The following is a 13,742-nucleotide window of genomic DNA, read 5'->3' on the forward strand; positions in this document are numbered from 1 at the left end:
TGTGGCTCACATAACTCTATATTCCCTGAATACTAGCAGGGGATGAGCTTGTGGGGGTGAGCGAAGGAAGAAAAAGTCAGCAGCGCAGATTCCTTGCTGGGGAGGGCATGGCCCTGGGCTGAGGGGCCTGCGTGGCCCTGGGCTGAGGGGCCTGCGTAGCCCTGGGAGGAATTCTCCATGACTCGCTGTCAGCTTCATAAATCTGTTGGGCCAGCCATCAGGGAGACAGAGATAAAGGTTGGAACAGGCTCAGATCTGACAACAACCAGAGGGGTCCATGGCCCAAATGCCCCGAGGCCAGGCCAGGCTATCCCGCTGGGGCCGGGATGTTTCCCAGACCAGGCTCCAACTCGGGTAGGAGAATGTTACTGGATTTCATGAATGCTATTCCTGACCCCCGACTCCCAAAATGCGTCATGGCAGTTTTTTTTTTTTTTGAGACGGAGTCTCGTTTTTTCCCATGCTGGAGATAGTTGTGGCTCGATCTCGGCTCACTACAAGCTCTGCCTCCCGGGTTTACACCATTCTTCCGCCTCAGCCTCCTGAGTAGCTGGGACTACAGGCGCCTGCCACCACGCCTGGCTGATTTTTTGTATTTTTAGTAGAGATGAGGTTTCACCATGTTAGTCAGGATGGTCTCTATCTCCTGACCTCGTGATCCGCCTGCCTCGGTCTCCCAAAGTGCTGGGATTACAGGCGTGAGCCACTGTGCCTGGCCGGGTCATGGTGGATATTAAAAGTAAACTTGAAAATATGGGTGTGCAGGGCCAGATGCGGTGGCTCACGCCTATAATCCCAGCACTTTGGGAGGCTGAGGCAGGCAGATCACCTGAGGTCGGGAGTTCAAGACCAGCCTGACCAACATAGAGAAACCCTGTCTCTACTAAAACCACAAAATTAGCCAGGCTTGATGGCGCATGCCTGTAATCCCAGCTACTCAGGAGGCTGAGGCAGGAGAATCACTTGAACCCGGGAGGCGGAGCTTGTAGTGAGCCATATCACGCCATTGCACTCCAGCCTGGGCAACAAAAGCGAAACTCCATCTCAAAAAAAAAAAAAGAAAAAAAAAAGAAAAGAAAATATGGATGTGCAGGAGGAACGGCGGAATTTCCTGGCCCTTCCCAAGAGCTACAAAGACAAGGTTGGGAACGGTTCCAGACCATCCTCGCCAGCGGCATGCAACTTGAAGGCACAAAAGGGGACAGCTTCAAGGGCCTTGGGGCATCCTTCTTGCCCCACTTTCTATGTCACAGAGGAGGAAACAGGTAACCTTCCTCTAACACGAGAGCCACAGCAGCAAAGCCATCCTGCCACCAGAGCAACCCTTTGGCATATGGAGTCTAGGTCTTTCTTCTGTCAGGAGTTGGATGGCTGAGCGGCAAGGCCCCCTCCTCTGCCCTCAAATCAGAGCTGATGGCTCAAACTGCAGGGCTGAGAGGGCTTAACACACTGATTAATGGATGAATGAGACAAAATGGATCCAGCCTGCAAGTGGCTCTTAAACCATCTGGACTAATTCAGTAAGTGCGAGTCCTTGGAGCCCTCCAAGACCTGCAAAGCCCCTCCTTTCACTCTGTGTCCTCAAACCTCCTTTCTAGACAAAAGAGATATAAAACATACTCACTGGTTCCTGAACAAAGGCTGAGCCAGCTTCAAGGTGGAGACCCGTGTTTTGTCAGGACTGAATTCATGCTTGACCTCTGCGGTGGTGGCACCCTGCCTGGACCTCCAGCCACATGCCAATGCCACAGGCCTCTCCAATCAGACACACAGGTCTCTGTCCTGCTCTGCCCAGTTGCCGTCTCAACATGGAAGGCTTCTCCCTGACTGAGCCCCAGTCTAAATTTCTGCATCTGGACCTGTCTGCACAGAAAACCAAGGCGCTGTCAGCCCTGCCAATTTGCTCCCCCTCCAACACAGGTCCCCTGGGCGCTGTATATTTGAAGGCCACAGACTTTGCAGCCGCCGCTCACACTGCATTTCCTTGTTTGTGGTTTGTTCCCTCTTGGATTTTCCATTCCCGAGTGCCCATTCGCGCCCTGGAATGAGCTCCCACACTGCTGGCTGTCCTGGAGGTGCCGTCCCTCCTTTCCAGGAAAGCAACGCCACAGAGACCCCGGTCTCTGCAATCCCAGCAGCCAGCAGCAGCCCCTCTGCTGGGCTCCTTGGCTACCAGGAAGGCCTTAGAGTTTGGTGGCTTTCCCCTGCCAGGCAGAGAGGGGCTGGTCACAGCAGGAGATCAAGTGAGCCTCAAAACATTAGAAAAACCCAAGCCAGTCTGCAGAGCACCACAGCCGCCTCAGGGCTGGTTACCATAGTTACCCTTGGCTTCCCAGCCCAGCACATGTCTGCCCAGCTCAACTCTGCTGATTCGCAAGACTTTGCTTGCTCAGCTTCTGGCATTGCAGACTGGACCTGCTGCCCCTCAACTCGGGGGGTACCGCTCTGCTGGCAAAGCCTTGGGAATACTTAACTTAGCAAGGTCTTTCTGAAAAGGCCCTGAACATCACGTGGGTTTCCCCGCTTACTGCGTAGATGGCCCCCATATTTATTTTAGCCACTGTTCAGGCTGGGCTTGTCAGCCAAATCTCTCTCTGCTAGACCCAACCCTACGAGGTGTGGGAAGAGAAGGGCTGAGTCCTCGCTGCTGAGAGGCAGTTTTATCAGCACAGCACTAGGTGGGGGTTTGTTTCAGTTTTTTTTTTTTTTTTTTTTTTTTTTTGAGACGGAGTCTCGCTCTGTCGCCTAGGCTAGAGTACAGTGGTGCGATCTCAGCTCACTGCAAGCTTCGCCTCCCGGGTTCACGCCATTCTCCTGCCTCAGCCTCCTGAGTAGCTGGGACTACAGGCACCCGCCACCACGCCTGGCTAATTTTTTGTATTTTTTAGTAGAGACGGGGTTTCACCGTGTTAGCCAGGATGGTCTTGATCTCCTGATCTCGTGATCCACCCGCCTCGGCCTCCCAAAGTGCTGAGATTACAGGTATGAGCCACCGCGCCCGGCCTTTGTTTTTAAGTAGACGGTGTCTCACTATGTTGACCAGGCTGATCTCAAACTCTTGGCCTCAAGTGATCCTCCTGCCTCAGCCTTCCAAGGTGCTGGGATTACAGGCATGAGTCATTTTATTTTTTTAAAACTTGAACTCTTCCAGGAGCAAAGCCCTGTTTCCATCTAATACACTCCCAAAGACAGTCCAGAAAGAATGTAACATCCCCTCTTTACTTACATATGAACCAAGACAGGAAAATTAAACTCCCATTTGATCTTCAAGTCAGTGACAAATAAAAATCAAAAATACTGAAAAAATAAACTCCCATTGTACTCAATACTTCAATGGTTAAAAACAACAACAAAACAGGCCAGGCGCGGTGGTTCATGCCTGTAATCCCAGCACTTTGGGAGGCCGAGGCAGGTGGATCACCTGAGGTCAGTTTAAGACCAGCCTGGCCAATATGGTGAAATCCCCTCTCTAGTAGAAATACAAAAATTAGCTGGGCATGGTGGTGCCTGCCTGTCATCCCAGCTACTCCACAGGCTGAGGCAGGAGAATCGCTTGAACCTGGGAGGTGGAAGTTGCGATGAGCTGAGATTGCACCATCGCACTCCAGCCTGGGCAAAAGAGACTCTGTCTCAAAAAGAAAAAAAAAAAAAGGCACAACAAAACAAACAAACAAACACATCACAAGCATTTGCTGGAGTCTCCAGACTTCATTAACCGCCTTTCAACATTTTTTTTCCTCCCAGTGTTTTTTCACTATAGTTTCTTCTAAGCATTTAAGTGATTGCCTGGAATAAAATGACCTATCTACATAAAATTACACAACTAAATTCATGTTCTCAAAAATATTTAATGATACAAAAGTTCATCTGTTAACTGAAAAGAGCTGAACAGAAACCATACATATTTTGTAAAATACACACACACACAGCAGAACCCCAGCTGAGACACCTGTGTCAGTGATTACTATGTGGTGATGGGCTGGAGGATCATTTTCTACATGTGTAAGCTGCTTATAAAATTTTAAAAGCAACAAGTGGGGGTTTATGAAAAACTTTCAGGAATGGATTATCTATGGTGGCCATGGAGCTTGCTTCCTCAAGGGCTCTTTGACCACAGGAAGCTTGGTAGCAACAATTTTAAGGTGAACCGCCAGAGGCAAGATGAGTAAGTAGCTGCAGATTCGTGTATTTCTGCATCCCTCCAGCATGACCGTGAGTAGCACAGCCGTGCTGCCAGCCTCCTGAGTTTACCATCTCATCAGAGGCTGGCCACACACTAGGAGTCACTGACCGTTTCTACATGCCGGAGACTGTGCTAAATCTCTTATAGACATGACTTCACTTACTCCTCAGCCAGGAACACTGAAGGAAGGACAATTACCCCATCTTCAAAACACAAACAGGCTCAGGTTAAGCATCTTCCTCCAAGTTACACCAATGACAAGTGGTAGGGCCAGGATTGAGCTCAGAGCTCTATAATCAAAGCCTGCTGTCTTATCCATGATCTTGCCATCCAAACCCAAAAACAAATGACCTAGGCCGGGCGCAGTGGCTCACGCCTGTAATCCCAGCACTCTGGGAGGCCGAGGCGAACGGATCACGAGGTCAGGAGCTCGAGACCAGCCTAGCCAACACAGTAAAACCCGTCTCTACTAAAAATACAAAAACATTAGCTGGTGTAGGCCGGGCGCGGTGGCTCACGCTTGTAATCCCAGCACGTTGGGAGGCCGAGGCGGGCGGATCACGAGGTCAGGAGATCGAGACCACGGTGAAACCCTGTCTCTACTAAAAATACAAAAAAATTAGCCGGGCGTGGTGGCAGGCGCCTGTAGTCCCAGCTACTCGGAGAGGCTGAGGCAGGAGAATGGCGTGAACCCGGGAGGCGGAGCTTGCAGTGAGCCGAGATTGCGCCACTGCACTCCAGCCTGGGCGACAGAGCGAGACTTCGTCTCAAAAAAAAAAAAAAAAAATTAGCTGGTGTAGTGGCGGGCGCCTGTAATCCTGAATACTTTGAAAATTACATACAAAAATTACTAAGAGGCCCAGGCACAGTGGCTTATGCCTGTAATCCCAACACTTTGGGAGGCCGAGGCAGGCAGATCCCCGAGGTTGGAAGTTCGAGACCAGCTTGACCAGTAAGGTGAAACGCCATCTCTACTAAAAATACAAAAAGTAGCTGGGTGTGGTGGCAGGCGCCTGTAATCCCAGCTGCTTGGGAGGCTGAAGCAGGAGAATCGCTTGAACCCAGGAGGCAGAGGTTGCAGTGACCTGAGATCAGGCCACTGCACTCCAGCCTTGGCGACAGAGTCTGTCGCAAACAAACAAACAAACAAAGAGTTTTTGTAAAGAATAGCTTCAGGCCAGGCGCAGTGGCTCACGCCTGTAATCCCAGCACTTTGGGAGGCTGAGGTGGGCGTATCACGAGGTCAGGAGTTCGAGACCAGCCTGACTAATATGGTGAAACCCTGTCTCTACTAAAAATACAAAAATTAGCTGGGCGTGGTGGCGCACGCCTGTAATCCCAGCTACTCTGGAGGCTGAGGCAGAAGAATCGCTTGAAACCGGGAGGGGAGAGGCTGTAGTGAGCCAAGGTCGCGCCACTGCATCCCAGCCTGGGTGACAGAGTGAGACTCCGTCTCAAAAAAAAAAAAAAGAATAGCTCCAATGGAGAACTCCTTACTACCCAATCTGACCCGTAACAGACTGTGGAAATGACAAACAGTCCAATCTTGTCCTTCCTCTAAATGCCCTTAAAGCCACTTCCACCAGCCGGGTGCGGTGGCTCATGCCTGTAATCCCAACACTTTGGGAGGCCAAGGCAGGTATATCCCCTGAGGACAGGAGTTCGAAACCAGCCTGGCCAACATGGTGAAACCCCTGCTCTACTAAAAATAGAAAATTAGCCAGGCGTGGTGGTGCACGCCTGTAATCCCAGCTACTCGGGAGGCTGAGGCAGGAGAATGGCTTGAACCCGGGAGGCGGAGGTGGCAGTGAGCCCAGATTGCGCCACTGCACTCCGGCCTGGGCAGCAAGAGCGAAACTCCATCTCAAAAAAAAAGGAAAAAAAAGCACCAGAGAATGGTGCTGCTGCAAGTCTGACCAGCACAAGCTAGAGCTGACAGTGGCCTAGGCTCCCGGTCTCCGAACCTCCTTCCCTAAACCCTGTACAGCTTCCTGGGCCAACTCTAGCCCCAGTGCGGCCACCTGACTCACAGCTGATAGCTCCCTCTAGAGGCAACAATTTTTCTTTACTGATAGGGACTGAAGAAAAAGACTTGACCTTCAGACAGGCCACATTTAAAGCCTGAAGGCAAACCCAGATTGAATGCAAATGCAATTACAGGGCACCAGTTTCATTCTTCCAGAGCCTTGCTGCAAATGACCTCCATGAGTATAACTGTAAAGACACAAGGAAGTGGAGAAAGGCAAAACGTTGATGGTGGTGGATTGTCTTAAAATTCTTCACAAGGCCAGCACAGTAAAACATCATATGAATGAGCCAGATTTCAACACAAATAAGGGGCAACGAAGAAGCTAGACTCAATTGTCTCAAAACTAATCACCATAGCAAGGTTTCCTGTGATTATTTTAAGTCCTTTGCTGTTGGGTCTAAGAGGTGCTGAGGGGCCGCCATAAAATACTAAAGACAATGATAACCAACAGTTTAATTGTATATAAGTGTTAAAACCCACACATCCTAATAGTCTTACAATGTGATCATGCTGGGAAGATGGAATTCTGTCAAAGCAGTGGTCATAATACCAGTTTGAACCTCAGCCCCAGTAAGTATCCTGCTGTCTTAAATGCAGAAATGATGTGACCTGGTCCCATCACCTGTTTACACAAACCACTTCCAACCTAGAGGACAAAGGGTCGGAAGCACTAGGGAGAACAGGAAGAATGGCAGTCTGGTCACCAGCCTCCGGCACCCCCAGGAAAAAGCTCTAAATGGCAGGGTTGTTCATAGGTGCAAGTTCAGGTCCAGCCTCCCACAGGCAAAAATGGAGCTTTCCCAAGAGCCAGTCTGCCAGTCCTTCTTCCTTCCAAACAGCCCAGTCTCCAGCTCTGCCCTGTGGTTGTCTCTGGCCTCAGATCAGAAGTCAATTTGGACAAATCTACTTTTTAAGAGCCCCCAGAAGAGGTTTTCCAGATTTTTATTTTTTTTTGAGATGGAGTCTTGCTCTGTCGCCCAGGCTGGAGTGCAGTGGCGTGATCTCGGCTCACTGCAAGCTCCGCCTCCTGGGTTCACGCCATTCTCCTGCCTCAGCCTCCTGAGTAGCTGGGACTACAGGCGCCCGCCACCACGCTCGGCTAATTTTTTTGTATTTTTAGTACAGACGGGGTTTCACTGTGTTAGCCAGGATGGTCTCCATCTCCTGACCTTGTGATCTGCCCGCCTTGGCCTCCCAAAGTGCTGGGATTACAGGCGTGAGCCACCACGCCCGGCCCCCAGGATTTCCAGATTTGAAAGCAATTTCCTCGGCATAAAACCTCAGGATTAAAAAAAAGGAAGAGCTCTGGGTCCAAATTTATATCTATCGAACCTGTTTAAATTTTTGTTTTCTTTTTTAAAAGATAAGGTCTTACTCTGTCGCTCAGGCTGGAGTAGTTGGTGTACTCCAGCCTGGAACTCCGAGGCTCAAGCAATCCTCCCGCCTCAGCCTCCCAAAGTGCTAGGATTACAGGTGTGCGTGAGCCACCATGCCCAGCCCTATCTATTAAACCTTGACTGAATGTAACAGACCAAGTACAACTGCACCAAATGGATGGGCTGTAACCACCCACACCGGCTCCAAGGAAGCAGACCGCTGGCCCCCAGGTGTGCACGTGGCTCAGGCAAGGCCCATGGCAAGCCCTTGTATCCATTATGCTTGAGATCCTGCAGGTCGGCCTTCTTCCTGCCTTCTCAGTACATTGTTATGGCCCCAGTTTCCTTATTTTTATCCTGATTCTAATAACCAGGTCCTTGAAGAACTTTCTGAGGAATCTCTGTTTTAATGGTACACAAACTATTCTCTGCTGTTTTACTCCCTCTGGACAGCAAGTATGAGTACCACACAGAAGACTAGAGCAAATTCTAGCTCATGCAGCTTTAAAAGAGAAACTTAAGACTACTATACGACATTCACGAATTACACAAAAAACACTGTTGCTAATAAGAGAACGATTCATGGCCATGAAACTCCATCATGTCTCTTGTGGTCAGGCTTGAGACAAAGTTTCTGGTAGGAAAGTTTCTTCCCTTATTAAAAACGCGAGCATCACTTCATTTTTCGACAAAACTTAGGTCTTCGGTATGGTTTCTCTTTATGTGCCTCCTCAGGTTCTCTTGCTCCAATTTTCTCTGATGCTCCAGGAAGTTTAAAATTGTAATCCGTTGTGACGTAAGGTACTGTCCCTTCGATCCCACGCTGAAATGGAAACACAAAGAGAATGCATGGAAACACTCCAGGTCCAGCCCAGAGGGGTTTACAGCACTCTCTCACACCTAGAAGGTAGTGTCATGGTGACAGTCTGGGTGGGGACTTCTCACTTTTAAGGCATTTGATCCCTTCCTTCAGAGCCCCCTTTAATCAACTGGCTCGGTAACAAACGTGCCAAGGCCTCCCTTCTGTCCCATTCCATCAACACAGCAAACAGCGTGAGGCTGAGTGGGGGTGCAGTGCGCGTCCCTTTCAAATGAGGGACACCGGAGGATGAGAATGGTAGGAACATCCCCCGTCCCCAGAGCCCACTTGCAGCCCCTTTGGCTGGCTCTGGGGCACACAGACGCCTTGGCCTGGTCCCGTGATGCCTCTGAAGACTGTCCTCAGGAGGGCAAACCTGGCAGGGTCTCTGCTTGCTCCAACACAACCTACTCCTACGTAAAGGCTCCACCACGGGTTGCAGTGAGCCCAGATCGCGACACTGACACCACGAGTGACAGTGATTCATGGTCTCAGGCCCTGGAGGCAGCCCTGACACCGTCTTGGCTCACTCAGTATAGTATTGTATAAATATTGTATAAACCTATACAATAAAGTATAGGTTTCCCAGATCACCCATTCCCATGACCCTTGACCCTACTTCAGCTCCTCACTTCTGTGGACCTCAGTAGTCTCCTTCCAGGGCTGTGCCCGGGGTAAGGCTCACCTGGCACTTAAGGACACAATGCGGAATGGCAATAGCTCCAACGAGCAGACAATTCACGGTCCTTAGCTCTTCCGGGGGCACAGGGGTGAGGATGTGGTACAGCCGCTTCTCCATGTCAATGCCTCTACAGATGCCTTCAAGACACATGCACAACACAAAAATCACCCTTTTGGAAAACATCAAACCTCTCCACTGTTAGAAATTGCAGAATGGTTTTGAACATAAGTCTTGATTTCAACTCTGTTTTGTTTTGAAAATACAAAGAGCTGGCCAGGTGCAGTAGCTCACGCCTGTAATCCCAGCACTCTGGGAGGCCAAGGCGGGTGGACTGCCTGAGATCAGGAGTTCAAGACCAGCTTGGGCAACACAGTGAAACCCCATCTCTACTAAAAATAGAAAAAAATAGCTGGGCGTGGTGGCAGGTGCCTATAGTCCCAGCTACTCGGGAGGCTGAGACAGAAGAATAGCTTGAACCCGGGAGGTGGAGCCTGCAGTGAGCCAAGATGGCACCACTGCACTCCAGCCTGGGTGACAGAGTGAGACTCTTGTCTCAAAAAACAAAAACAAAAACAAAAACAAAACAAAATACAAAGAGTCAAGAGATGGAGTTCTTGAACACTGGGACAGTTTGTACATTCCCTGTGTTCACCCATGAGGAACCAAAATGGTCTACATGCAAAAGTCCTAGATTGGGCCGGCTGTGGTGGCTATGCCTGTAATCCCAGCACTGTGGAGGCTGAGGCGGGTGGATCAAATGAGGTCAGGAATTTGCGACCAGCCTGGGCAACATAGTGAAACCCCATCTCTACATTACAAAAATCAGCGGGGCATGGTGGCGTGCACCTGTAATCCCAGCTACTCGGGAGTCTGAGACACAAGAATCACTTGAACACAGGAGGCAGAGGTTGCAGTGAGCCCAAATAGACAGAGACTGACTTTGTCTCAAAAACAAACAAACAAACAAAAAAAACAGCCTGGGCACAGTGGCTCATGCCTGTAATCCCAGCACTCTGGGAGGCCGAGGTGGGCGGATCATGAGGTCAGGAGTTCAAGACCAGGCTGACCAACATGGTGAAACCCCATCTCTACTAAAAAGACAAAATTAGCTGGGAGTGGTGGCGCATGCCTGTAATCCCAGCTACTCAGGAGGCTGAGACAGAAGAATCGTTTCAACCTGGGAGGCGGAGGTTGCAGTGAACAGAGATCGCACCATTGCACTCCAGCCTGGGCGACAGAGCAAGACTCTGTCTCGGGAAAAAAAAAAAAAAAAAAAAAAAAAATTCCTTGATTGTTGGTGAGTACAGGCCGGGGGAAAATCCACCACTAAGAACATACAGAAAACAACCTGATCTTTCCCCATTACTGTTCCTCCTTTATGGTCTGTACTAAATGACACAATTTCTGTGAAAATGCTTTTGAGAAATACAGTGTTGTCCAAATCTGAAATGTGCATTTAAAGACTTTGCTAATTTGGGATTACTTAGCTCCAGCACCCTTCCAAAACTCCACATTTATTAACCTCAGGAAACCAGGGCAGGTCAAGGAGGTGGGGACCCAATCCCGCTGGGCACTTCGAGCCCTGGTCCAGACCCTGGATCTGAGTGATGGGAAGTGCCAGGCTGTGGCACAATTGCGCCTGGGTTCAGGTCATTCCTGGCTGTGGGGATGAATTTTAAGAGAGGAAGTGAAGAGTTCAGTTAAGAAACTTTTCAGTAGACGTTGGTGGCTGACTAGCATGCTGAGAAGAGGTGGAAGAAGCTGACATATTTTGAAGACAGAAGCCACCAGACCATCTAGTGGGCTGAAAGTAGCAAATGAAGGCTAGGGGATGCCAAGGAGGGGCCAGGGTCTGACCTGGATGTCAGAGTGAATCTTCCAATGGACCAAGTACAGCCTGGGGCAAGGAGGAGAGGGTGCGGGCAGAAGGGTCCTGAGGGTCCCAGGTCTGCATGCCAGTCAGGCACTCAAGTGAAGATGTGCACTGACAAGGTGGGTTTGGAATGCAGATGAACAGCTGTGTTGGAGGACACCACAAAAAGGGAACGCCTAAAGATGGATTTAGAACCCAGCAGTGACTGAGACAGCCTGGGGGAGAAGTGTCGAGCAAGAAGAAGAGGGCCAAGCCCAGGCCCTTGGGAAGCCTATATTTACAGGAGCTGGCAGACAAAGCAGAGAAATAGCTGCTTCCTTCCTGGCCTCCAGCGCCTAAGGCGTGCCATATAGATGAGTGGGGGTTCTCTGACCTCTGTAGCTTAGACACAGCTACAAGGTCAAGACCAGTCATCTACAGTTGAAGCAGTGGATCCTTTTCAGTAGGTTTATGGATATGTTTTACTCTCAGACTCACCAAAGCCCAAGCAGTCACAGATTGGAGTCTGGGCAAGCAGGATGGGCCCATTCGTGTATCCTCTGACATCATCCTGGATCTTGCAAAGACCAACCCAGCTGGCGTTCACAGCATATAGTATATGGGTAGGGGCGACATCAGAGTGGGTAATCCGGAGTGCAACTGCATTGAAAGGGACCTGGAAAATGAATTTGCATCTCACTCTATTCATTGCTACTTTGAAAGACCACTTAATTTTTACAAGTAGATTAACCAGCTATCTAAAGATAGGTCTGCCAAAGTGCCTACCCAAAAGTATCTCTAAAGAATAAAAACAGCCAGGTGCAGTGGCTCACGTCTGTCTGTAATCCCAGCACTTTGGGAGGCCGACGCGGGCGGATCACGAGGTCAGGAGTTCAAGACCAGCCTGGCCAACATGGTGAAACCCTGTCTCTACAAAAAAACATAAAATTAGCCGGGCGTGGTGGCGGGCGCCTGTAATCCCAGCTATTCAGGAGGCTGACGCAGGAGAATCGCTTAAACCTGGGAGGCGGAGGTCGCAGTGAGTGGAGATTGCGCCACCGCACTCCAGTCTGGGCGATAGAGCAAGACTCGGTCTCAAAAAAAAATTAATAAAAAAAAATAATAATAAACAATTCTTTAGGCTGGGCACAGTGGCTCACGCCTATAATCTCAACCCTTTGGGAGGCCAAGGTGGGTTGATCACTTGAGGTCAGGAGTTTGAGACCAGCCTGGCCAACATGGTGAAATCCTATCTCTACTAAAAATACAAAAATTAGCCAGGGATGGTGGTGTGTGCCTGTAGTCCCAGCTACTTGGGAGGCTAAGGCACAAGAATCACTTAAACCCAGGCGGCGGAGGTTGCAGTGAGCTGAGATCGTGCCACTGCACTCCAATTTGAATGACAGATCAAGACTCCATCTCAAAAAAAAAAAAAAAAAAATTATAAGTAAATAAATAAAATACAAAAATTTAGCCAGGTGTGGTGGCACATGCCTTTAGTCTCAGCTACTTGGGAGGCTGAGGCACTAGAATTAAGAATCACTTGAACCCACGAAGCGGAGATTGCAGTGAGCCAAGACTGTGCCACTGCACTCCAGCCTGGGTGAAAGAGACTCTGTCTCCAAAACAAACAAACAAACAAACCAACAAAAAAACCCTTAAATTTAAAAAATAAATGTGGCCAGGCGCGGAGGACATGCCTGTAATGCCAGCACTTTGGGAGGCCAAGGCAGGTGGATCATCTGAGGTCAGGAGTTCGAGACCAGCCTGGCTAACATGGTGAAACCCCATTTCTACTAAAAATAGAAAAGATTAGCTGGGTGTGGTGGCATGCGCCTGTAATCCCAGCTACTCAGGAGGCTGACGCAGGAGAATCGCTTGAACCTGGGAGGCGGAGGTTGCAGTGAGCCGAGCACGTGGCATTGCACTCTGGCGTGGGAAACAAGAGCGAAATTCTATCTCAAAAAAAAATAAATAAATAAATGTGAAGTAATACAAGACAGATTAAAGTATTGGCAGATAAATTTCACATTTACTTAAAGAGCATCTCCAGGTGAATAAATGACCCATAAACTAAAACCCCATTAGCAAAGTGACTTAGACTCTCCAGGGGAGATAACTCAGAGGCCTGGAGCCCACGCCACCATCGGGCCCAAGAAACATATGCTTGCTGCCCAGGTCTGCTGCTTCAGCCTATGTGACCTAAGGCAAGTGCTTCCACCTGACAGTGCCCAATGCTCAAAGCTGTAAATGAAGCATGTCTTAGCCTTTCTCTCACAGGGTGGCCACGAAGTCACTGAGCCCCTCCATGCTTGGCAGAGTGCCTGGCACAGAGTAAGCACTCAAAACCGGACAGGCTGTGCGGCAGAGCAGACCTGGGCTCAGAGTCGGGGGTCCTGCGACTTCAGTCCTAGCCTCAACTTTGACTACACCATTTTGGGCAAGCCGACTCCCAGTCCCTGGCCTTGGTTTTACCATCTGTAAAATGGGGATAATAACAGGACCACGGTAAGTAGTGGAGTTACACAGGTTTAGAACAGAGTACTGCACAGAGTAAGCATTTCAGAAGTGCTATCTGCCGCTAGTTTTGTTTTTTTCATCATCCTGAATCCTAACACTATCATGCTTTCCTCCCAAAACAATTATTAGCAGCCTGGATTCCAAGTTGCAAATACTCTGGTGGTGGAATCTACTTTTGACGACAGTAATGTGAAGTACTTTTTTTTTTTTCTGAGTCGGCATCTCGCTCTGTCACCCAGGC

The 13,742-nt window shown here is 49.5% G+C and overlaps 1 protein-coding gene across 3 annotated transcripts in view; it reads right to left on the reverse strand.

Annotated features, from left to right (window-relative positions):
• NOL9 (nucleolar protein 9) overlaps positions 1-13,742 on the reverse strand; it is a 239,836-nt gene that overhangs the window by 202,696 nt on the left and 23,398 nt on the right. For 2 of the 3 annotated variants that reach the window (XM_032758756.2, XM_058444176.1), the window contains exons 10-12: positions 11,480-11,657; positions 9,133-9,266; positions 3,836-8,411 (exon numbers count right to left, since the gene is read on the reverse strand). In XM_032758756.2, the coding sequence (XP_032614647.1) occupies positions 8,262-8,411; positions 9,133-9,266; positions 11,480-11,657 (462 nt within the window). In that variant the 3' untranslated portion in view covers positions 3,836-8,261. Of the gene's footprint in view, positions 1-3,835; positions 8,412-9,132; positions 9,267-11,479; positions 11,658-13,742 lie in introns of those variants that run through there. The other variant, XM_058444175.1, reaches the window with a different exon arrangement.

Source organism: Hylobates moloch, unplaced genomic scaffold (assembly GCF_009828535.3).
Source record: "Hylobates moloch isolate HMO894 unplaced genomic scaffold, HMol_V3 SCAFFOLD_9, whole genome shotgun sequence".
In the NCBI taxonomy this organism is placed as follows: domain Eukaryota; kingdom Metazoa; phylum Chordata; class Mammalia; order Primates; family Hylobatidae; genus Hylobates; species Hylobates moloch.